Genomic DNA, 27,660 nt, shown 5'->3' with positions numbered 1-27,660 from the left:
CCAGCTCTCAGATCCATAAGTTAAAATTGGTTTGAATATAGTCTTGTATACAGCTTATTTAGTGCTTTGACTAATTTCTCTCTTATTCCAAATATTTATTCAGCTGACTTCCTACCATACCAGCTTTGTTGATTCTGTTGTCTATTTCCATATTTAATTTACCATATTCACTAAAAATCATGCCTAAGTAGTTGAAATATTTTACTTGTTCTATAAGTTCTCTATTCACAATGCCGTTAATATTTTCAATAGTTCTTCCTATTTTCATTGTTTATGTCTTGCTATTGCTAACCTTCATACCATATCTATTACAATTTCAATTTAATTAGGGAATCTTGCAGACGTACTGGATTTATTTAAGAGTAGAACATCATCTGCATAAGTAAAGAACTGAGATTAACATGTCCAGTTTTGATATCAGGTTTAATACTGCATTCCTTCATAATGTGATCCATATAAATAATGAATAACAGAGGATATAATGTACATCCTTGTCTGATGCCAGATTCAACATTAAGCCATCTTCCTGTACTTCCTTCAATTCTAACAGCTGACTTACAACTCAAATAAAGACTAAGTATTCTTTGATATAATGTCCCATTAACACCATAAAACTGTAGCGTATTGAATAGCTTCTCTCTTGGCACCTTGTCGTATGCCTTTTCCAGATCTACAAAACTTAAATACAGATCTTTGTTATATTCCCATGATTTCTCAGCTATTTGTCGTAAAGTGAAAATCTGATCCTGACAGCCTCTATTTGGCCTAAACCAATTTTCTTCACCAAGCTTTTCTTCCACAACCCTTCTCAACTGTTTCTGATACTATACTTGCAAAAAACTCTTACCAGGAATACTCAGTAAGGATATACCTCTGCAATTCTCATATTCAGTTTTATTTCCCTTCTTATATATGGGTACCATGAGAGTTCTACTCCAATCACTTGGAATTTGTCCCTCTGTTCAGGTCTTCAGAACTATAAAGTGCAGCCATTATAAGACTTTTACAACTCCATACTTGAGCATTTCTGGTCAAATATCATCTACTCCCATGCCTTTCCACATTTCAGGCTTTTGATGGCATTTTCTACTTCAAGTATGAATATATATATTCCTGATTGCATGCCTGTTGAGTGTTTTTTACTACTGTGTTGTCATTGCTTGTTTCATTTAGTAATTTTTCAACGTAATTGCTCCATACATCAAGGATATCTTTTTCTCCAGTTTTCATGTCATCTTTCTCATCTCTAATTCCTTTTATAGCATTCTTTCTTCCATATCTGAGCTTTTTCAACAGCTTCCAGAATATTTTGCCATCCTCCTGATATTTATCTTCTGTGTTTTTGCCAAGGTTTTTCCATGACTTTTGTTTAGCTAGTTTTACAGTGTTTAGCTTTATTACATTTGTCTCTGTATTCTCTAAGCGCACGGGCTGACTTATTTGCCAGGAACTTTCAACATGCTTTCTTCTTTTTCTTCACTGCCTCTTTAACTTCCTGTGTCCACCATGGAGGTCTGATTTTTTTATCCTTGCAGACAACCTCACCACATACCTCTCTGGCTGAATCAATCAGTGTTTTGTTCAGGGCTTGCCACTGAATCTCCAAGATTTGGTTCCTGTTCTCATACCTTTTCAATCCTTCTGTTGGACAAAGACGACCTCTCTCAATTTTCTCTGTTCTTCCCTCTCACAATACAACTAACATACACAAACATTATTCAAGAAATAATGAAAGAGTATGAGAACAGGAACCAAATCTTGGAGATTCAGTGGCAAGCCCTGAACAAAACACTGATTGATTCAGCCAGAGAGGTATGTGGTGAGGTTGTCTGCAAGGATAAAAAAATCAGAACTCCATGGTGGACACAGGAAGTTAAAGAGGCAGTGAAGGAAAAGAAGAAAGCTTATCAAAAGTTCCTGGCAAATAAGTCAGCTTTTGCTCTTAGAGAATACAGAGACAAATGTACGAAAGCTAAACACTGTAAAACTAGCTAAACAAAAGTCATGGGAAGACTTTGGTAAGAACATAGAAAATAAATATCAAGAAGGTCAGAATATATTCTGGAGGTTGTTGAAGAAGCTCAGAAATGGAGGAAAGAGTGCTGTAAAAGGAATTAAAGATGATAAAGGTGAAATGAAAACTGGAGAAAAAGATATCCTTGAAGTATGGAGTAATTACTTTGAAAAATTGCTAAATGAAACTAGCAGTGATGACAGCACAATGATAAACACTGACCAGGCATGCAATCAGGAATACCTATCCATGCTTGAAGTAGAAAAAGCCATCAAAAGTCTGAAATGTGGAAAGGCAGCTGGAGTAGATGATATTAGACCAGAAATGATCAAGTACGGAGGTATAAAAGTTTTACAGTGGTTACACTGCATAGTTCAGAGGGCCTGGACAGAAGGATGAATTCCAGATGATTGGAGTAGAGCTCTCATAGTACCCATATATAAAAAGGGAAATAAAACTGATTGTCGGAATTAGAGAGGTATATCTCTACTGAGTGTTCCTGGTAAGATTTATGCCAGTATACTCGAGAAACGGTTGATAAGGATTGTGGAAGAGAAGCTTGGTGAGGAACAAGCTGGATTCAGGCTTGTTAGGATAGAGGCTGTCAGGATCAGATATTCACTTTACGACAAATAGTTGAAAAGTCATGGGAATATAACAAAGATCTATTTAAAAAAAAAAATTTTCTTGACCAAAAAAGCTCTGAAATGACTTTTAATGGGATTATATTGATCAAGAATAACAGTGGTAACAAAGTTGTTTATTATATGCACTTGATCAATATAATCGCATTAAAAGTCATTCCATAACAAAGATCTGTATTTAAGTTTTGTAGATCTGGAAAAAGCATATGACAAGGTGCCAAGAGAGAAGCTATTCAAAACGCTACAGTTGTATGGTGTCAGTGGATCATTATATCAAGCAATACTTAGTCTTTATTTGAGTTGTAAGTCAGCAGTTAGAATTGAAGGAAGTACAGGGAAACGGTTTAATGTTAAATCTGGTGTGAGACAAGGATGTACATTATCATCTGTTATTCATTATCTATATGGATTACATTATGAAGGAAAGTGGTATTAAACCTGATATCAAAATTGGAGAAAATGTCGGCTCCTTGGTTTATGTGGATGATGTTATACTTCTAAATAACTCCGCTACAAGTCTGCAAGATTCCCTGACTAAATGGAATAACTGTGATAGATATGGTATGAAGGTCAGCAATAACAAGACAAGGAAAATGAAAATAGGCAGAAGCATTGAAGATATCAGCTGCACTGTGAATGGAGTACCTATAGAATAAGTAAAACATTTCATCTACTTAGGCATGATTTTTAGTGAAGATGGTAAATTAAATATGGAAATAGACAACAGAATCAACAAAGCTGGTATGGTAGGAAGTAAGCTGAATAAATTTATTTGGAATAAGAGAGAAATTAGTCAAAACACTAAATTAGCTGTATACAAGACAGTGTTCAAACCAATTTTAACTTATGGATCTGAGAGCTGGGTCAGAAGTAAAAAACTTGACCAAAGACTAGAAACCGCAGAACAGATGGCATCAATGGCAATATCATATTAAAAATGAGGATATTAGGAAAGAACTTGACATTGTCAGCATCCAGGAATGCATTAGCAGAGCTAATCTCAGGTAGTATGGTCACTTAAACAGAATGGGCGAGGAAAGATTAGGCAAACAAGTGTTCTCTGCCAGGTTGGCAGTGGATTGATACGGTAAAAAGTGCCTTAGATGATAGATATATAAATATAAGATCTGACAGTGTTGTAGCTTTGACAGGTAACAGATTGATTTGGCAGAAAATTGTAGGTAGGAAGTTAGTAATGGTGTAAATTTTTCATGTAGTACTAACATATCCTGTACACCCCTTGAGGGTAAATGTCAGGAATTTGATGATGATAATGATGATATTAACTGTTCCCAGTTGCTTGCTATGTACAAATCTCAAGCCTGCCTAACCCTAAAATACTGCTCTCATATGCAGAGTGGTGCACCTGAGACTTCCTTAAAAATTCTCGATGCAGTCCAGAAGAGAACAGTTTCATTGACAGATGATTCTCTTCAACCACTGTCTCATAGCCAGTTTCCACACTATATCCCTCCTACAGATATCTCCCAAGTCACTGTTCAGCAGAACTAGTATCCATTTTTACAAAAAAAATTGGTTTATATTAGGTTCAAGTTTCGCTATAACACAGTACTTGTCTCCATATTTTTTTTAAAAAAATGAGTGCTGACTGCCATTTAACTATGAAAGAGAACAGTATCCATTATCCCCCCATTTCTGCTACCCCCCCCATACAGGAACAAGAGCAGCAGCTGCCCAACATCCTTTTACAGTGGAACTGCAGACTCTCTCTGAATCTACTACTGCAAGTCATCTTTTATTCCATCTACCTAAGTTCTGTAGAACAGCCTCCACACACCAATTAATAAAAAAGGGAATAGGAATAAAGATGATTGCAATTTATTTATTTATATGGTCAAATACTGCAAAATAAGGCTCTTTACATATATTACAAATCAAGTTTTAAATTGGACAACCATTGCACTGCTCCCTCTGTAGCATTTCCAAAGCACTACAACTACTAGCAATTTAACCCTTAATTAATTGCACTTTTTTTTTGTTACATAATTAGTCACATGGGGTCAGAAATCACTCCTTATTCTACAACTGATTGTGCCAACAGCCAGCATGTGACTGATTGAGCATGGAGTCAGCAAGAAACTCAACTACTCAAAATCACAACAAAAATCCATCATTTGTTTTGTCAGAAATCAAACTAGAATGATAGCTGGGGTCAAACAGACCCCACACGACTACTTAAAGGTTAAGAATATCGATAGATTACTTTGCTAGACCCCAGCTCACATATAGTATTTGTTTGATTATATGCCTTGTGGTCTCAAGTGTGGGAGTGACATATAGGAAATTACACAAAATCGAAATCCTAATTTCCATGAAAAAATATACTCATCCCAGATTCTCTACTACCACCTCAATTTTTAAAGCTATGTCCGAATAAGCTATAGGAGTTTCATAAAGTGATTAGTTGTGTTTTATCATTATTTGAGAATGTCTCTATTGCATGAGAATTATAAAAAAGAACAGTAAAAACAGCATTGTGTAGTGTTGTCATAGTAGCCTCATTAATAACAATGTAAACTTAATCTCCCATCAACAATTTTCCTCCTCCAAATTAGTCTTTTACTTGTTAGGACTTCAATACTGTCATTTCTAACATTTCAGGATCAGATTTCACTTTATGACAAATAGTTGAAAAGTTAAGGGGGGGAGGAGCTTGTGTAGTGTTGTCATAGTAGCCTCATTAATAATAATGCAAACTTAATCTCCCATCAACAATTTTCCTCCTCCAAATTAATTTATTACTTGTTAGGACTTCAATACTGTCATTTCTAACATGTTTCTGAGTGAATCAACCAACCTACACTTTTCCTGCAATTTTGGAATCAAACATATGTTTTGCTAACCTTTCTTCTCCAATTCTATTCAAATAACCTCCATATATTATTCTTGCTCACATATTCTTAAAGTTCCTCCTTTCCTAACATCTTCATTTTTTTTTTTTTTTTAAATAAGTGAATAACCATACAAACAAATCTGCCATTAGAACACTTGCAATGTACAGACAAAAAATACTGCTGTTGTTGGTGGTGGTGACAGTAGTTGTGTGTAGTAGGAGAGATGTGTACAGAAGAGTAGAGTGCTTTCCCATGATGAGTCCTTGGAGGTGTTACGCAATAATAATAACACGGCATCTATTCAGGTCCCTAACTTCTCAGACGTCTCATATCTGAGGTCTCCAATCTCTGATGAAGTGCTTTATTTCTAACTCAACTCTCAGATAAAGGTTGACTGATACCCTAAGCGCAGATGAACAATGGTGTCCCACTCGGCCATTTGACTACTTAACTGAGAAGGCATTCAAAACTCAATAAGTGGTGAATGAAGGTGAAATAATAGATTGAAAATTTAGTTTTCTACCAGGCCACACAACTATATTAAATAAAATCTTTTTTTTTTTTTTTAATTTTGATTTAACATTAAACTGCAATAAGCCATAGAAGCAAATTATTCACTTATAACTACAACAGAAAAAATGCAAGTTTTCACTGTTTTATGCATTTCTTAATAAAATTGTTATTAGGAATTAAATGCAAAAATCAAAAATTTATATAACTATTTTTAATCACCCTCCCAAAGATCTGATTATATGAACTCTAGGTCTGTCTGGCATCTTCAACTTTAGTAACTCATCATGCAAAAATATTTAACAATCCAGATCAAAGTTGAATATGCCAGATAAGGGCAATCACAAAAATTCAACTGAAGTGGAAGTGAAAGAATTGAGGGTCTATCACAACTGCTAGGCAAAAAAATTCTGGTGCCCTAAACACAGGTTTATTTTTACTAAACGATTAATCTAGCACTGTCTCAGATCCATAACTTATAGCTTGCTTGAAGACAGTCTTCTAGACCACTAGTCTTCGAGTTTAGTGTTTTAGCTAATTATTCTTATTCCATGTAAATTTATTCAACTAGTGCCCCATCCTACCAGCTTCTGTTGTCTATTTCAAATTTTAATTTGCCATCTTCACTGTAATCAGTGCCTAAACAGCTGAATTATTTTATTTGTTATATAGGTTCTCCATTAAGAATGCAGCTGAAGTTCACTATATTCCTTTCTATTTTCACAGTATTCGTCTTTTTATTGCTGATTTTTATAGCAAATCTGTTATTACAGCTGTTATAGAATTTAGTTAGAGAATCCTGGAGACTTGCACTGGATGTGTTTAGGAATATCTCATCTGCATAAAGCAAACAGCTAAGTTTGATATCTCCAATTCTAATATCAAGTTTAATACCAGTTTTGTTCATAATGTAATCCATACAGATAATCAACAAGACTTAAGAGAGTGTGCATCCTTGTCTTACACTGGATTTTAAGTCAAATCATCTTTCTTTATTTTCTTCAATTCCAATTGCTGACCTAAAACTTAAATACAGACTATACTATTTATTGCTCTGTATAGTGCTTGGAATAGCTTTTTTCTAGGCATCTTTGCCTTTTCTAGGTCTACAAAACTCAAGTACAAATTCTGGTTATATTCCCACAATTTCTCAACTATTCCTAAAGTGAAAATCTTGACAACCACTATTTAGCTTAAACACAACTCGTTCTTCTCCAAGATTTGGTTCAATGATTTTTCTTAGCCTCTTCTCAAGTATCTTACCTGAAATTCTCAGTGTGAAAGTTCCTCTATAATTCTTAATTAGCTTTATTTCCCTTTTTATAGATGGGAACTGAGAGCTCTACTCCAATCATATCTGGATTTTACCTTCTGACCAGGCCCTCAGAATTATACAGTGTAGCCACTGGAAAACTTTTCACCTCCATATTTGAGCATTTCTGGTCAAATATCAGAATATCATCTACTCCAGCTGTCTCTCCACATTTCAACTTGATAATTTTTTCTACTTGTAGTATTCCTAACTGCATTCCTGTTGAATGTTTTCTACCACATTGCTGTCAGTGCTTGTTTCATTCAGCAATCTTTCAAAGCAGTTACTCCAGACTAGAATATTTATCTTTAGTGTTCATGTAACCTTTACCATCTTGATTCCTTATAAAGACTCTTTTTTCCATTGCTAAGCTTTCTAAATAGCCTCCAGAACATTTTGCAAACTTCCTGATATTTATCTTCTCTATTCCTAACTGAAGACTTCCCATGACTTGTTTAGCTACTTTTACACATAGCTTAGCTCTCTTACATTTTTCTCTGTATTCATTTAGTGCAACTGTTGACTTATTTTCTAGTAGCTTGTGGTATGTTTACTTCTTTTCCAGCATGGCTACTTTACCATCTTGAGTTAAAGTAGCCATGGTGTTCTTATTTTTCTATCCTTACATATATTACTAGCTGAATCGATCAATGTTTTCTTCAAAGCTTGCCAGTGAGACTCCAAGATTCTTGCTTTTGAACTGTTTTATTTCTTATTCAATTACATTTGTTATAATTGAGACCATAGTTTACCTGTTGTTGTGTCCCATTTTATGATTATTATTCTATCTAGTGAAATTCTGCTTATCTATATTCAACTTTTATCTATGTACGAGATATCACCCCAAAATACAAATATTTAAACTTTTTTCTCCCCTTAGTGTCCCTAATATTTATATTATACTGCGCCTTTCAGGACATTTAGTTCAAGATATATAATTCAAAAACAAGGATCAAAATACAAAAATATATCTGAGCGTGAAACTATTAAACAGTCGTGACCCTCTAACTCGTAACTTAACACTTTAATTTCCCGCGTGATTATTTTCGTACGTTTTCAAGTGGTGCATTGGGCAGCAATTTCAGACAACTGTTTTATCAATGAACAAAGGTTTATTAAACTCATTAGTATGGTACAATTCAATTTCTAATATAATTCAATTCAATACTAAGAAAACATTTACAAAATAACATTAGCTTATCACAAATAATTTGGCTGTGATCCTATATGGATATTGTGATCATGCCACCATAACAAATTCAACACATACAATCATATGTTTAATCCCAGATCTAATTAACACCTTAGTAAACCCTATATTAGTCTGAATATATGCTATATGCTGTAGCACATGGACATATGTGATCAATTCACTCTATTTAACTATCCAAAACTATGTAGATTAAATTATCCTTTCACTGTACTAACACACAACTTTGACATTTAAAACTTTCCTATACATTACAATACACATGCATAATTCTCAGGACACATAATTACTTATATAATATTAATATTAACAAGCATACTTTCATTATCATCAGTCATGTACTAAAGTCCTAGTATAAATTTCCTTAGTCTCTTCAACAGTTCAGTAATAGAATAATGATTACAATTACAGACGATTTTCAGTTAACACGAGATTTTTACAGTACCTTTTTCTCTTGAGTTTTCTATATTGGCCTCTACCTTTTTCCGATTGAACTTTCCTGGTATGATCTCTCCTATAATCGGTCACTCCTAAGTTCTTTTGGCATTAAACTGTGCTTATGCGATCCTTACTTTTCGTACTTGAATTAAGAACACACTTTAGAATCATCTATACCATGGCTGTGAAGCTCATCACGTGGACAACGACTTCTTTACAGATTTCCTTTTTTCGTAGTTGTCACTGGATGATGAAACACATAGATAATACCTTCTTTCCTTAGCTAAATGGCATTCCTCGTTTCTTACCATTGGAAATACGGAATCGAAATCCCGCTCACTACTTGTTCCATCGGACGGAGATATAACCCCAACCCCACCACTCAGGAAAACTGCGTGAAAACCTATACGAAGGAGCTTGTGAAGAAACTATCCTGGAAAAAAGCCTCTTGGGGGGGTTTAACCCTTTTATACCTTGACTCCTACCAGCACCTTCTTTAATTTCTTTTCTCTGCCCCTTACTGGATTCTACTTCACCGACCAATTAGGGTGGCATTTTCTGCCAAACATCCTGTGGTCGGCGAGCCCACGACTGACACGTGACGATGTCTCAATCCAGGAATTGACCCTGAGCGATAGTCTATTGTTTTCTTTTGCTAGCCTCTAAATTCATCCCCCTTCCAAAATTTTTCTATGAATTTACTTAATATTTTAACCTCTAGCCTCTCACATACAATTTCTTATGACTAATCCTTTCTGTCTAACTTAGCTAATTTTTTCATATCACAACTGTAATATATTCCTTCTTTTATTATTTAGATCAACAAACACTTTATGTTAAATATTTTACTTCGATGCAAGAATATTTTTCTTTCTTTAAATAATTTGTGTATTAGCTTTTATACAGGGGTTTTATTTTATTTTCTCATCATGTTACACCATGATAACTGAAAATTCCACATAGTGAAGGTATCAGGGTGTAACGCTGTCAAAAAGCTGCTCAACTTCATACTGTTCTTTGCAATGTGATATGTACTTCTATCCTACTTAAAACTAAGTGATGATCACTTCCAGTTTCAAATCCTCTGTCACTCTTGTATCCTGAGTCAGCATGAATTTATTATTGATAATATAGTCAATGAGGCTTTTCTTATTTCTTGTCTTCTCTCCACATGAACTTGTGCGCATCTTTATGTTGAAACATGGTGTTAATAATGATTAATCCATATCCTGAGCAGAAATGCAGCTGATACTAACATTATTAGCAATGCCCTTTTCTCTAAATTTTCCCAAAACATTTCGAAATGCCTGGTGGAATTAAGTTACTGCTCTGCTGATTAGATATCCAACAAGGACCATTTTCCATTTTCTTTATGTCAGCTGCCTGCTTTAATTACTCAAAAAAATCCCTCTGCTCCTTCCTTAGGAGAACCTCATGTGGGACTGTAGGTACAAATAAGTTTCATCATTCATTTCCCCATTTTGAAGTTTTCCCACATAACTATTTGGAATTGCTTTCCAGTCAAGAAGTTTATCTTCACATTTGGTGTTGATATACTTATTATTTAGTATGATCTCACATGATTTTGTCTTCTTTGTTTCAGTGATACCAGTTATGTCCACGTCGTACTTTTATAGTTCAGTTTGTTACAATAGCTGACTTTTCACTGTTTGCCCTTGTTTCATTATGAAAACAGAGGGTGTCTTGTTTAACTGGGCAATGAACCAGCCAGCATGAAATCTTATTTTGTACAATCATATGTATTTCTGGTTTAAGCCAATAGAAAGTACAATTTGGTTGGCTAAGTCCCAAATTGCTAGCCGATCCTTGCTCATTCTGTGCCCTGTGGATAACTTAACAAAGCGTATAACATGAAAGTGAGGATAGGACATTAGGTCAGAGGTTTCTATCATCCCCCCCCTTTTCTTTTTTGCCTATCAATCAACTTTTGCAACACAGAAATCCTCAATCTATCTTCATAGAGAGCATTTCACAGACCACTCACCATCTTGTCACTTCCCTATGGATGCTTTCTACCACGTCCTCATCCCCAAGAAACTCAGGTGACCAGATCTGAGTACAGTAATCTAGATGAGGTCATATCAAGACAATAAAGAGGAATGATAACTCCGTTATCTCTGCTTGTTAGTTTGTTCTTCAATAACTAAGTAATCATGCATATTCTGGCGACCTTAGCAGTATGTCCTCTAATAACTTCAACTTTACTACTGCTCTTAAATCCCTGGCTTCATCAATTTCCTCAATGTGATACACAGCTTGTAATCTTTTTTTATCCAAAAATGCATACATTTATTCTTTACCACATTAAATTGACATCCATTATGTTTTGCTGATACTGTCAGCATATTCCTGCATCACCTTGATTAACTATTACCCTACCCAACTTTGCATCATCAGCAAACAACTAAATATCTACCTTCAAATAACTTCCTATGCCATTTAAGTGCAAATTAAACAGCAGTGGTCAAAGCAGAGAACCTTGAGACACACCACTAGTCACCTCCTTTCTCCATAGATTCTGCTCCTCCATATACTACTTTTTGGTATCTGTCCATCAGCCACCCTTGTGTCCACATCACCAGTTTCATATCCATCTCCATTCTTCCAGTCTGCATAAAAGTTTTGTTTGGTACCTTATCAAACATTACTGAAAAATCCAGAAGTATCATCGTGTGTAGCCATTCCCATTATTTAATTGTCAGCTGTCATTATTTTAAAAAAAGGCAGTAAATTACTAAAGCATGAACTGACCCTTCACCAAGCCATACTGTCTCCTCACAAAGTATCATATTCTTATCCCAATCATGAATTATCTTTTTCATCAAGTTTTCCAGTATTTTTACCACCTCTCCTGAGATATTGATCTCCTTCCACTTACCTTGAAATTCTGCAAGAGCTCAGACTTAAACAGTCTTCTAGTCAAAGGCAATGCCAGTTAACATTCTAATAAAATGCAAAATGATATCCCAGCTAATCCGAACACTGTATTTGCATTATGATTCTGTAATATCCAATTCATCAACCTCTGGTCTCTCATCAGTCTCTGTTAGCTCTACCACAGCAATATCCTCACTTGGATGATATACCCTTGTAAAATGGTCACTCATAGCACTCATTAAGGTTCTTCCTCCCACTTGTCACACTCTTTGGCCTGCTTGGCTAATTTCTTCTCATAATCTGATTTTTCCTTGATGGTCACCTTTTTCCTTATATATCTACCACAGCATTTTCTTTTTTATGCAGCTCATGCTTAACACTACTAATCTAACTCCTACCCAATTTATCTTCCTGGCCTTGAGTATACAGTTTGATTTTGCTTCCTTCAGATACCCCTTAGTTATCTCCTATGCACTGTGAACATCCTTCACTCACAGATTTTTATGCTATGGCACTGTTTCAAGCTTCCTCTCCTATGCTTGTCATAATCACTTGCATTGTAGTTTCATGCATATCCCTTCTTGATAGAATATTTCCCATGTTATGCCACTTTCCAAGTCAAGATTGCACGATCATTCTCTCCAATCAGTGGTAATGTGGCCACCTTGGTTATGGATAGCTCTTCTGATCCACATCATGAATTAATTTTTTGATCATCAAGTTTTCCAGTACTTTTGCTATCACTCCTGAGATACTGATCTCCTTCCACTTTGATCAAGTTTGTTTGGTACCTTGTCAGACAGATATGATAGTACTACATGAAAAATTTACATCATTACTAACTTCCTATCTACAATTTTCCTCCAAATCAGTCTGTTACTTGTCAAGACTCCAACATTACCAGATCTTGTATTTCTATCGTCTAAGGCACTTTGAACCGTATCAATCCACCTATATCTTGGTCTTCCTCTGGGTCGTTTTCCTGCCAATCTGGAAGAGAACACTTGTTTTGCTAATCTTTCCTCGCCCATTCTGTTTAAGTGACCATACCACCTGAGATTAGCTCTGCTAACGCATTCCTGGATGCTGACAATGTCAAGTTCTTTCCTAATATTCTCGGTTTAATGTGATATTGCCATTGATGCCATCTGTTCACACCACTAATCTTTCTCAGAACTCTCATATCTGTGGTCTCTAGTCTTTGGTGAAGTGTTTTACATCTGACCAAGCTCTCAGATGCATAAGTTAAAACTGGTTTGAACACTGTCTTGTGTACAGCTAATTTAGTGTTCCGACTAATTTCTCTCTTATTCCATATGAATTTATTCAATTGACTTCCAACCATACCAGCTTTGTTGATTCTGTTGTCTATTTCCATATTTAATTTACCATCTTCACTAAAAATCGTGACTAAGTAGCTGAATGTTTTACTTCTTCCAGATTCTCCATTCACAACACATTTGAAATTTTCAATGATTCTGCCTATTTTCATTGCCTTTGTCTTTTTAATGCTGACCTTCATACCATATCTATCACAACAGTTATTCAATTTAGTCAGGGAATCTTGCAGACTTGTTGCGGATTTATTTAGAAGTATAACATCATCCGCATAAAGCAAAGAGCTAACATTAACATCTCCAATTTTGATATCATGTTTAATACCACTTTCTTTCATAATGTGATCCATATAGATAATGAATATCGGAGGGGATAATGTACATCCTTGTCTCACACCAGATTTAACATTAAACCATCTTCCTGTACTTCCTTCAATTCTAACTGCTGACTTACAACTCAAATAAAGACCAAGTATTGCTTGATATAATGCCCCATTCACACCATATAACTGAAGCGTATTGAATAGCTTCTCTCTTGGCACGTCTGTCATATGCCTTTTCCAATTCGACAAAACTTAAATACAGATCTTTCTTATATTCCTATGATTTCTCCACTATTTGTCGTAAAGTGAAGATCTGATCCTGACAGCCTCTATTTGACCTGAATCCAGCTTGTTCTTCACCAAGATTTTCTTCCACAATTCTTCTCAACCGTTTCTCAAGTATACTTGCATATATCTTACCAGGAACACTCAATAGGGATATACCTCTATAATTCTCACATTCAGTTTTATTTCCCTTTTTATATATAGGTACTATGAGAGCTCTACTCCAATCATCTGGAATTCATCCTTCTGTCCAGGCCCTCTGAACTATGCAGTCTAACCACTGTAAGACTTTTATACTACCATACATCACCATTTCTAGTCAAATATCATTTACTCCTGCTGCCTTCCCACATTTCAAGCCGTTGATGGCCTTTTCTACTTCAAATATGGATATGTATTCCTGACTACATGCCTGGTCAGTGGTTTTTTTTATCACTGTCACTGCTTGTTTCATTTAGCAAATTTTCAAAGTAATTACTCCATACTTCAAGGATATCCTTTTCTCCTGGTTTAATGTCACCTTTGTCATCTCTAATTCCTTTTATAGCATTCTTTCCTCCATTTCTAAGCTTCTTCAACAACTTTCAGAATATTTTGCTACCTTCTTGATATTTATTTTCTATGTTCTTGCCAAAGTCCTCCCATGACTTTTGTTTAGCTAGTTTTACACACTGTTTAGCTTTCTTACATTTGTCTCTGTATTTTCTAAGAGCACAAGCTGACTTATTTGCCAGGAACGTTTGATATGCTTTCTTCTTTTTCTTCACTGCCTCTTTAACTTCCAGTGTCCACCAGGGTTCTAATTTTTCTATCCTTGCAGACAACTTCACCTCATACCTCTCTAGCTGAATCAATCAGATTTTTCTTCAAGGATTGCCACTGAATCTCCAAGGTTTGGTTCCTGTTCTCAAACTCTTTCACATTTCAATAATCTTTGTGTATTTTAGTCTACAGTTCACATCTGAGAGCTCCTCAACGTTTATTCACTTTAAAACTTTCTTACATGTCATTCTTTTCAATATGAAATTCAATTTTATCCTGCTCAAGACTAAATAGTGATCACTTCCAATTTCAAATCCTCTGTACACTCTGGTGTCCTGCACCAGTGAGAAAACATTACTATCAACAATAACATAGTCAATGAGACTTTTCCTATTCCTTGTCTCTTCTCTCCATGTGAATTTGTGCACATTTTTATATTGGAACATGGTGTTAGTAATAACCATTCCATATCCTGAGCAGAAATCCAACAGGTATTTGCCATTATTATTAGCTTTGCTCTTTTCTCCAAATTTTCCCAAAACATTTTTGTATGTCTGACAATCACTTCCTACTCTGCTATTTAGATCCCCAACAAGGACCAACTTTTCCTTTTTTTATTGTGTCAGTAGCTTTCTCTAGAGCCTCAAAAAATTCCTCCACTTCTGCCTTAATAAAGCCTTCTGTGGGACCATAGGCACAAATAAGTCTCATTGTCCAGTTCTCCATTCTGATATTTGCCCACATTACTCTACTTGAGACTGACTGCCATTCAAGAAGATTAGCCTTGTATTTTGTTGAATATTATGGCTACTCCTTCTTTTCCTTGATTGTCATTGCCTGAATATAACATTTTGTATTTATTGCTCAGAAAGTTCTCACCAGTTTTTGTTTTTTTTTGTTTCAGTCACCCCTAATATGTCGATCTGGTACTTATCTAATTCCTCCGCTAGCTCCATTTCTTTGCCATTCAGTCTGCTTATGTTGATAGTACCGATCTTTAACTCTGGTGATGTTGAGTTGGGGTATATGAATACTTTGGGAAGCAAATTTATGCAACTTGTATTAGACAAAGAAATTATTTATAATTTGATTTCAGATCTTGTTGTTTTTTTTTTTTGTATATCTATTTAGTTTTGTTTTTTAAGTTAACAGTTAACCCACAATTAACATTTCAATATAACACTAATATTTACCATTTTTTTCATGGACATCATCTTCAACAGCTTTCTTCTGTAATTTTTCTAGAAGTGGTTTCAGTGATGGTGATACAGTAATATGCAGTCGTGTTGTAGGAGTATCAGAACTGGGTCGCTGGGCAGCATCTAAATGCCTCTGAGGTTTTGGAGAATCATAGGTATATACCTAAATGCAACATGAACAATATCAGTTAATAGAATTATTTCACATAATTCTCTGATTCTAAAAACTAAAATAATTTTCTGAATTAGCAGCTAAACAAATATTACAAAATCCTGAAATTAGCAAACATGAAAAATCTGCTGTTTTTGAAATAAACTGCATTTTATCACACTATCTATTTCAGATTCTCTTTTGTTATCTACCGAAAAAATACTAACAAAAGTGGTGACAATCTTCTGATGAAAAGTAAAAACTTTCATTTTTAGAATTTCAACTGAAATACTATATATTCCATACTAAGAGAACCAAAACTAAACATGGTATAACAGTTATTATCTTTTTCATTATACAACTTTCTTCTGGAAATCATCTTTGATTCAAATCTTAGCATAATCCCGAGAGAGAGAGAGAGACAAATGCTGAACCATATTTTATGTGCAGGCCCACACCCAGTTTAATAAACTATTATGGTTAATTTTAATTCCCTCAGGCTATATCAGTTGTGTCCTTTAACCAGCTTGTTTTGCAAGGGAAGATAGGATTACCATATATTCTTTCCATTCCTGAAGAATCCCTCTTATGAGGTGCAAATCATATAGCTTGATCAAAGGAATAGCCAGTTTAGCTGAATTGGAAACAGATGGTTTCAGAAAAGACAAAGCCATAGAATTACAAGATAAAACGGGGATGGTGAGCAAAATTCAGTAATAAATTATTTCATCCTTGATAAGAAATGTAGCAAAGTAATCATGGACATCAAACTTTCCTTTCAGTTGCTTTAGATGGAGATCATAGCTTCTTATAGCCACTTTTACGGTGTATGTGGCAAGAAAAAAAGAGATAGAAAGCTGAAGCTATAGACAGTAAAACAGTCCGAAGTAAATCAAGAATTTGAGTATTGAATTAGGTTCAGGTCCCATGAGTTAACTACAAATAATGTAGATGAGTTGCTTTAGTAGAAGAGTGAAGCTAGTGCTTCTTTAAATGCACAGGGCCCTCGGTAACGTAAATCAGTGTTTTAATTTAACACATTGCATTGGGTGGCATTGTTATCCTAGCAATGTTTTAGAAAGGCTAACTGATTCAGTCGTCTGGAAACCTTCAGTTTTAATTTGCTATACTGATGGGCCATGTGTGCGATGGAATCTCCATATATGATCACAATTCTTGTAGATAAAGCTTACATTTCTCGGGAAATTGCAATGTATACTAGAATATTAATTTAGAAAACTTTAATTAATACCTTGCTATATTTCGGCAATGTTACACTGCCATCATAGAGATCACAAAAAACGATATGTGCATGGAGGCACTAACACTGGGCAAATGAGGCTGAATACAAGCAACAGAAGACAGGCCTAGAAGGTTAAATGGGGTTGTCTTGGCCATTGGGCTATGATCTTAAAATGTATGCTTCGCTCACACTCCAACACACTGACATAATGGTCAATTTTGATGTCTTCATCTTATTCACCAATGTCCTACTCAAAGATAACTTAGACCTCATTCAAGCTATATTTCCACCTGATATCTCAGCCCACTTTCAGTTCACCATGAACTCAGGCTCTTTTGTTTGGCAAGGAAAATTCTACAAACAGAGAGGACAGCCATTGGTTCTTCACTCTCTCCACACCTGGCCATTTTCTTTATGGTGAAGAAAAACTTTAAATTCTACCTCACATAAACCCACCGTCTGGCTATGCTATGTGGATGATGTGTTCTCCATTTGGCTGCATGGCCTGGATACACTCCACTTCTAGATACCCTGACTACATGCCAGCCTGATGGATCCTTGGCATACTCCATTTACAGAAAACCTACACATAGAGGTAGAAATATTCACCAACAGTCACCCCCCCCCCAACAATACGGGATTATAAAAATTCTATATAACAGGGCAAAATTAATCAGTTCGGATAACAGTGCCTTAACTACTGAATTTGACCACTTCCATAACACTTTCTTAGCCAATGGCTACAACCCCCAAAAAATATTAAAACCATGTAGCTGCACCCCTCCTTTCAAAGCAGAGATTACTCAGAATCTATCACCATGCCATATATGTGGGGCACATCTGAAAAATTAACAAAAATCATAAGGAAATATGACCTTACAACCAGTTACAGACCACATAAGAAACTGGTATCTCTTATCCACTCTACCAAAGACTAGCCACATCCCCTAGACCTACCAGGAGAATACCATGTCACTTGCAGTTGCAAACTCTCCTACTATGGCCAAATAAGCAGGACATGCTGACAATGCTTGGACACCCATCACAGGATTACACTGCAGCAAGTACAAGTATGAAAGACTATTCCTCGAGTCTGCCTTAGTTCTGAAAAATTTTCCAAACCTCAACAAAATCGGCTGTATGAGACTGCCCCAGATTTGGGAGGCATATCCTTCTTCTAGGAGATTTATGTCTACCTAGGTAGGCAACAGCAATATTGCAAATCATCTGTTAATTTGACTTGGCATTTTGGGTTATAAAGTTTGCCTAAGAAAGCCATGTATGAACTCCATAAATTTACCTAAATTCATACTTGTTTACTTTAACATCAGCCCAACAGACAAGACAACTCAATTTAGTCCAGTAGGGGCCACTGTTTAGGACTTTAGGCCTATCTTCTATTGCCTTTATTCATCCTCAAGAATTATAAATTTTAGTTCTTAATTCTTAATTATAAAATTAAGAATTTTAGAACAGAATTTTATTCATCCACATTTGCTCAGCGTCATTTGCCTGCATGCACATATCATTGTGTTTTTTTTTTTGTGATCCCTGAAGATCACAATGTAAAATGGCGAAATTCGGGAAGCTTTTAATTAGTGTTTTATAATTAATTTTATAATAAATATATTATATTCAGGCAATGACAATCAAGGAAAAGAAGGAGTAGCCATAGTATTCAACACAAAATACAAGGCTAATCTTCTTGAATGGCAGTCAGTCTCAAGTAGAGTGGGAAACTGGACAATGAGACTTATTTGTGCCTATAGTCCCACAGAAGGTTCTACTAAGGTAGAAGTGGAAGAATTCTTTGACACTTTAGAAAAAGCAACTGATACAATGAAAAAGGAAAAGTTGGTCCTTGTTGGGGATCTAAATAGCAGAGTAGGAAATGATTGTGAGACATACAAAAATATTTTGGGAAAATTTGGAGAAAAGAGCAAAGCTAATAATAATGGTTGGATTTCTGCTCAGGACATGGACTGGTTATTACTAGCACCATGTTCCAACATAAAAATGTGCACAAATTCACATGGAGAGAAGAGGCAAGGAATAAGAAAAGTCTCATTGCCTATGTTATTGTTGATAGTGATGTTTTCTCCCTGGTGCAGGACACCAGAGTGTACAGAGGATTTGAAATTGGAAGTGATCACTATTTAGTCTTGAGCAGGATAAAATTGAATTTCATATTGAAAAGAATAACATGTAAGAAAGTTTTAAAGCGAATAAAAGTTGAGCAGCTCTCAGATGTGAACTTAGACTAAAATACACAAAGATTATTGAAGAAAAAACGAAAGAGTTTGAGAACAGGAATTAAACCTTGGAGATTCAGTGGCAAGCCTTGAAGAAAGCCCTGATTGACTCAGCTAGAGAGGCATGTGGTGAAGTTGTCTGCAAGGATAGAAAAATCTTAACTCCATGGTGGACACAGGAAGTTAAAGAGGCAGTGAAGGAAAAGAAGAAAGCATATCAAAAGTTCCTGTCAAATAAGTCAGCTTGTGCTCTTAGAGAATACAGAGACAAATGCAAGAATGCTAAACACTGTAAAACTAGCTAAACAAAACTCATGGGAGAACTTTGGCAAGAATATAGAAAATAAATATCAAGAATGTGACAACATATTCTGGAGGTTGTTAAAGAATCTTAGGAATGGAGGAAAGAGTGCTGTAAAAGGAGTTAGAGATGATAAAGGTGACATGAAAACGGAAGTAAAAGATATCCTTGAAGTATGGAGTAATTACTTTGAAAAACTGCTAAATGAAACAAGAAGTGATGACAGCACAGTGGTAAAACACACTGATCAGGAATACATATCCATACTTGAAGTAAAAAAAGCCATCAAATGCTTAAAATGTGGAAAGGCAGCAGGAGTGGATGATATTCGACCAGAAATGCTGAAGTATGGTGGTATAAAAGTCTTACAGTAGCTGCACTGCATAGTTCAGAAAACATGGACAGAGGGACGAATTCCTGCCGATTGGAGTAGAGCTCTCATAGTACCCATATATAAAAAGGGAAATAAAACTGAATGTGAGAATTACAGAGGTATTTCGCTACTAAGTGTTCCTGGCAAGATCTATGCAAGTATACTTGAGAAACGATTGAGAAGAATTGTGGAAGAAAAGCTGGGTGAAGAACAAGCTGGATTCAGGCCAAATAGAGGCTGTCAGGATCAGATCTTCACTTTACGACAAATAGTCGAGAAAGCATGGGAATATAACAAAGATCTGTATTTAAGTTTTGTGGATTTGGAAAAGGCATATGACAAGGTGCCAAGAGAGAAGCTATTCTATACGCTACAGTTATATGGTGTCAATGGGGCATTATATCAAGCAATACTTAGTCTTTATTTGAGTTGTAAGTCAGCAGTTGGAATTGAAGGAAGTACAGGAAGATGGTTTAATGTTAAATCTGGTGTGAGACAAGGATGTACATTATCCCCTCTGTTATTCATTATCTATATGGATCACATTATGAAGGAAAGTGGTATTAAACATGATATCAAAATTGGCGATGTTAATGTCAGCTCTTTGCTTTATGCGGATGATGTTATACTTCTAAATAAATCTGCTACAAGTCTGCAAGATTCTCTGACTAAATTGAATAACTGTTGTAATAGATATGATATGAAGGTCAGCAATAAAAAGACAAAGACAATGAAAATAGGCAGAATCATTGAAAATATCAACTGTGTTGTGAATGGAGAACCTGTGGAACAAGCAAAGCATTTCTGCTACTTAGGCTCGATTTTTTTTTACTGAAGATGGTAAATGAAATATAGAAATAGACAACAGAATCAGCAAAGTTGGTATGGTGGGAAGTCAAAAGAATAAATTCATATGGAATAAGAGAGAAATTAGTCGGAACACTAAATTAGCTGTATACAAGACAGTGTTCAAACCAGTTGAATCTGAGAGCTGGGTCAGAAGTAAAACACTTGACCAAAGACTAGACTCCTGAGATAGATTAGAGGCGTGAACAGATGGCATCAATGGCAATATCATATTAAAAACGAGTATATTAGGAAAGAACTTGACATTGTCAGCATCCAGGAATGCATTCGCAGAGCTAATCTCGGGTGGTATGGTCACTTAAATAGAATGGGAGAGAAAAGAATAGCAAAACAAGTGTTCTCTGCCAGGTTGGCAGGAAAATGACCCAGAGGAAGACCAAGATATAGGTGGATTGATACGGTACAAAATGCCTTAGACAATAGAAATATAAGATCTCATAATGTTGGAGTCTTGACAAGTAACGATTTGGAGGAAAATTGTAGATAGGAAGTTAGTAATGATGTAATACTATCATATCACACCCCTTGAGGGTACATGGCAGGAATTTGATGATGATATATTATATTATAATATATAATCATATATATTATATAAAAATATAAATATAATTTTATAATAAATTATAATATATTTTTATATTTCATTATACGTTGTCATTTTCTGAAAATTAAAAGCTGTGTAACCAACATACACTTATCTAAAAGAATCAATGTTAATGGGAACAAAAAAAAATGTTATATGGACGTCTAAAAAATAAAAGAAATGAGAAGATAGGTTTTTTTTTTTTTTTTTTACTAATTGGGAATAGAAATCTTATGAACACTGGAAGAAATACTAGTATAATGTGGCAATGTTATTTCAGAGAAAGCCATGGTGATATGACTTGAGATAAAGACTGTGCTGAGAGAGATAATATTGAAATCAGCCTGCCAGAAGTTGATAAAGCATTAAGAAAGAGGAAGAACATCTGCTGCAATGAAAAGTTGAAATGATCAGATTTTCTGGTAATATAGGACTGAAATGATTATGTGACATATTTAGACTGATCTGGAGAAAGGGGATGATACCTGATGATTCAACCAAGGGAATTATTGTTGCAATATATAAAGGATGCTCAAGAAGGTAGTGTGATAACTATAGGGGAATAAAATTGTGTCACTGCACAAAGATTTATGAAAGGATAATATCAACATGAATAACAGACCAAACAGAGGATGGTTTATGAGAAGAGCAGTCTGGTTTTAGAAAAGGATAATCAACTGTTGATCTGATTTTTGCTGTAAGAGAAAGGATGGAAGGACCTTTGGAATTTGGAATGAGTCTGCTTATGGCATTTCTTGATTTGAAAAAAAAAGCCTTTGGCTGGGTTCAATAGGAAAAATTTTTTGAATGATAAGCAGAGAAAAAGAAGAAATAGTCATGACAAAGAATATATTACACAAAGAATATGTCCTACTCTGCTATTTAGATCCCCAACAAGGACAAACTTTTTTCTTTCCATTGTGTCAGTTGCTTTCTCTAAAGCCTCAAAAAAATCTCTATTTTCTACCTTAAAGAACCTTCTGTGGGACCATAGGCACAAATAAGTCTCATTGTCCAGTTCCCTATTCTGATATCTGCTCACATCACTCCACTTGATATTGCTCGCCATTCAAGAATATTAGCCTCGTATTGTGTGTTCAATACTATAGCAACCATCTTTTCCTTGATTGTCATTGCCTGAATATAACATTTTGTATTTATTGCTCAGAAAAATCTCACCAGATTTTGTCATTTTTGTTTCAGTCACCTCTATTATGTAGATCTGGTAGTTATCCAATTCCTCAGCTAGCTCAATTTCTTTGTTATTCAGGCTTAAGTTGATAGTACTGATCTAGAACTCTGGTGATGTTGAGTTGGGGTGTGTTTCAGGATTTGCTCCAGTAACTGACTTTTCGCTGTTTGCCCTAGTTCCTTAAAAAACCTTGTTTAACTGGGCGACGCCCCAGCCGGCATGAAATTCTGTCATGTTGTAACCATCATTTTATATTTTGGTTTAAGCCAATAAGAACAATTTGGTCAGCTAAATCCCAAATTATCAGCCCATCCTTGTTCATTCGGTGTCTAGGTAGGTACCTAACAGGGTGCGCCACGAGGTGAGGATTGGACATTAGGTCAGAAGCCCTGGTCGGATCTCTGCATTCCTTTAAAGACTATGTGAAGGTCTCCAGCTTTGACCCTTTGGAGTGGTTTACGCTTAAGAAAAAATGGACTGGCACAACAAAGCGTGTTATTTCCATCGCTTTTCATTGCGGTGATGTATGTTCTAGATTTGGTTAATGCACAAAAAAGAGAAACAGCTGTGTTTGCATATGATGTGATGATTTGAGAATATTCTAAAGAACTACAGAAGAAACTAAACAAATGGAAAGGTGTGACACAGAACTAGTTTACATAGTAATAGTAGGAAGAGTGACTGTATGATTTTAAATCATAGTGAAAATGTAAATATTAATGGTGTTAAAATCAGTGGGCAATATTTGAAGATTAGTGAAAACTTCAAATATCTGAAAAGTATACTTTACTTCCTAGCGATGGAAGTTCAGACAAGGAGATAATGAGGATTTCACTAATTCAAACTTTTAACAGTGTAAGTAATCTACGTTGGGACAATGAGGTCCCACTCAAGTTAAAGCTTCTGATTAACAAAAGTTAATTTTTGCTCATTTTGACTTATGCTGTAGAAACAAGGAGACTTACAAAAAGAGAGAGAGAGAGAGAGAGATTAATAGAATACAAGCAATGTAAGTTTTAAAGACAAGGTTGACAAAAACCAGTAAAGACAAAATAATATATGTGGATATTAAGAATAATTTAGGGCTAAAAAAGGTGTTGAGAAATGATTATGAACTCTCGCTTGAAGTTGTTTGAACATCTAATAAGAATGAACTTAGAAAGAGTAGCAAGAAGGATGTATGGAATGAATTTTTCTCAGTATCTCTTCCATCTGGAAGAGCTACTGAGAAAAATTAAATGAGATGTGACTGGACTCTTGGAAGAATGAAGAAGAAGAAAGCATCTAATTAAACTGTAGAATGGACATTTATTATACTAATCCAACATAGGTTTCTAATACATAAAATATTAAAAGATAATATAATATACAGGAAAAAAGTATAGAGCCAAATAGCAAAAACAGGAATATCTATAAATAAGAGATATCAAAAAAAATTGTACAAGTATATGCACCAACTACAAATCCCTCAGATGAAGGAGTTGCAGAATTTTATGCCAAACTAGAAAAAAATTTTAATTACAGTAATCAAATTTATATAATTATCGTGGATTAATGGGGAAGAGAAATAAAAGAGGAAAAATACCCCTGGGATTTACGGAAAAAAAAAACACAGTTCATTATGAATTCATTATTTAATAAAAAATCATTGAAAATGGACATGAATAAGTCCAAACAGCCAGACCTTTAATGAAACAGATTTTCTAATAACAAACAGGAGACATATTGTAAATGAAGTAACAGTTGTAAACAATTGTAATACAGGTACTGATCAGAGAATGTAACATAAAACCATAAAGAAATAAACTAATCAAATAGATGTTCAATGGGATAAACATCAAAAATGTAAAACTTGAAAAAAGCAGATATGAAGCTATTTTAAAATTTTTTGAGAATCTTCAAATAAATCAGAGAGCAATAAGGGAGAAGATAGCCTAGATGAGATTAATCAAAAACACCTAGAACAAAAATGATATTAAAGCAACTGATATAACCACAAGAAAGAACATATCTTATAAGCCTTTAACCCCCATGTTCTTTCATCAAATTGTAATAATTTCTTTTTTAGGATATATAAGAAGATATGTCAGAGGTTCTGAAGAAATTCAGAGGTGCAGACTATCATTAAGTTTTTCGTGCTGCAAGAAAAGTCTACAATGGAGATTCACCAAACTTTGTGCAAGACGTTAGGGGATTGTCTTTAGGGGATTTAACACACCCAGTATATCAAATAGTTGCCAAACGAGTGGTCAAGTTTAAAAATGGACATCCTGAGACAACAGATGCCCCCAGTTCAGGAAGACCTTTCATAGCAATCACACCTGAAAACATCGATGCAGTGCATACCATGATCCTTGATGATAGACGAATACTAGTCAAAAACATTGCAAAGTCTCTGATATCCAGAAAACAAGTTGGGGTAATTATCCACCAACATCTGAACATGCAGAAGCTCTCAATCAAGTGGGTTCCCAAATGTTTGAATGCTGACCAAAAGAGAGAACGTGTACTGCCATCTCAAGGAATTTTGGGTCATTTTGAAAAATCATGTGCAAATTTTTTGGCTTGTATTATGACTGTTGATGAAACATGGCTTCATCACTATAATCCGGAGACCAAACATCAGTCAATGGAGCAGAAACCCAAAGGTTCTCCATGGCCAAAGAAGTCCCGAACACAAGTTTGCATCATTCATATCCTGTCTTTCAGAATATAAATGATGAAATCCTTACCAATACCTCAAAAACAGTGAAATTGTTACAGCAGCAGTTTATTCAACAGGTCTGAAGAAAATTAAGGTACTGAAGGAAAAATGCCTCTGGAAACTGAGCAGAGGCATTTTGTGTTTGCAGGACAATGCACCTGCTCACGGTGCTCATGAAACCAACAGACAATATACAACTTGGGCTTTCAATGTCTGCCTCACTCACCCTATTTGTCAGACCAGGGCCCCATCTGACTTTCCTATTCCAAAATTTAAAGAAACGCTTGAAAGGAACACAATTTATCACAGATGATGAAGTCATATCTGCAACTGAGGACTGATTTATGCAAAAACGGAAACACTTTTCTCAGAGGACTGCAAATGATGCAACAGCATTGTAACAAGTGCACTTCAGGGGGGGGGGGGGATATGTAGAATAATGCGTAGATTACACGGTTCTACCTCAATTCCTTCACAACATTTCAGCACATCCTCATAGGTAGTGCGGTCTTGGAGAATAAATCCATTTTACAATTGCCTTCAGTGGTGTAAAGACAAATGTGGGATTACCTTTATCTGCTCTGGTGATAATAATACTTATCTTTTCATAGTTTCCTGAGAGCAACAGCAGCAAGTTGGCCAGAAGGTAGATTGCTTAAAAAACATTTAATTTTCTTGACCAAAAAGCTCTGGAAAAACTTTTATTGGGATTATATTGATCAAGTGTATAAGTTATACCAACTAGTTTCACCAACTAAGTCTGTTGGCATCTTCAGGGTACATAACTGATGTAAGGCACTAAAAAGTAAATAATTGTTGCAAACTAAAATCAACCGATTCCAATTATATTAAACAAAGAACAGAGCGTGTACAATACATTCATAGAGCGTGGATGATCTCACTTGTTATTTAGGAATGTTCTATAGTTGGCACTATAATTCAGTTCTGGCGAGTTGAAGGATCTGATAAGGGTCTTCCAGATCACGGGCAAAATTAGTCCTTGGTTCCTGTTAAGGTTTTGTGTACAGCTGGCAACTGTTGTGGCCTCCTTAAAAATTCGGGAGCAGAAGTCCTCCTCCATGTAAGGAAATGTGCTTCTATCCCACTCTATGGTATGGTTCGTTCTTGCCCGATTTTTCTTCTCTGTTATTATTGACGTCACCTATATGTTCATTTTGCCTAATTTCAAGGCTCCTTGAAGTTTAGCCGATGTAATTCAAGCTGCACGAGCATGATATGTTATAAATTCCAGCATATTTGGAGAAAGGATGGCTATCTTTTGGAGATCTTAAGAATTGTCTAATCATTTCTGTGGGTTTAAAGGCCACTCTTATTTTATGTGGTCTAAGGAGTCTAGCAATCTTATTGGAAACTGTCCCTAAGTATTGAATGACGATGGTAGAAATAAAAAGTACATCATCTCGTTATCTTTGTCGGGGTTCAGAGAAAAGTATCTTGTGGAAGAGTCTTCGAGGAAATCCATTCATGATAAGGTTGGTGGATATCAGGGATAGTTCTTCCTGGAGGTCTTGTTGATCTGTTGAAAGGAGAGAGAGGCACGGTTCTTCAACATGTGTACAATACTAAGTTTCTGAGAAATGTGGTGTGAGGAAGTGAAATGTAAATAACGTCCTGTATTGGTAGGTTTGCGGTAAACTGAGAGGTTGATACCACCATTCGGAAGCTTCTTAATTAAAGTGTCCAGAAATGATAATTGGTTATCTTCTTCAAGTTCTAGAATGAATTTGATTGTGTGGTGTAGAGAGTTGATTTTCTTAAGAAAGTCGGACAGGTCCTTTTTTTTGTGTGGTTCCAAACGATAAAGATATCATCCATGTATCTCCACCATACCGTGGGTTTAGGGTCTGTTTGAGTTAAGATTTTACTTTCAAAATCCTCCATAAAGAGATCAGCACAAGATGGAGAGAGGGGCTACCCATTGCAAGGCCAGTCAATTGCTGATATATGGTTTTATTCCATAAGAAAAAGCTTGATGTTAAACAATGACGGAACAGAGAAGTAATGTCTTGTGGGAGCAAACTTCCTAAAATGTTGATCACTTCCTCCACAGGGATGTTAGTGAATAGAGATGTAACATCCAGGCTGGCGAGTAAATCCATATTGGAGATAGAGATGTTGTTCAGTTTCTCAACGAAATGTTGCGAATTTCGTATATAAGTGTCCGAATTATGGATGTGAGGTTTGAG

At 35.4% G+C, this 27,660-nt stretch overlaps 1 protein-coding gene across 1 annotated transcript in view; it reads right to left on the bottom strand.

Moving 5' to 3' along the window:
• The window catches only part of mora (cysteine and histidine rich domain containing protein), a 316,465-nt gene that overhangs the window by 111,867 nt on the left and 176,938 nt on the right, over positions 1 to 27,660 (bottom strand). The window contains exon 5 of the mRNA XM_090396942.1: positions 15,782 to 15,950. Coding sequence (XP_090253068.1) covers positions 15,782 to 15,950 — 169 coding nt within the window. The remainder of the gene's footprint in view (positions 1 to 15,781; positions 15,951 to 27,660) is intronic.

Source organism: Typopeltis vanoorti, chromosome 8, assembly GCF_054136105.1.
Source record: "Typopeltis vanoorti isolate ZY-2024b chromosome 8, IOZ_Tvanoo_1.0, whole genome shotgun sequence".
NCBI classification, from domain to species: domain Eukaryota; kingdom Metazoa; phylum Arthropoda; class Arachnida; order Uropygi; family Thelyphonidae; genus Typopeltis; species Typopeltis vanoorti.
This window is presented reverse-complemented; position numbering and strand designations above follow the sequence as displayed.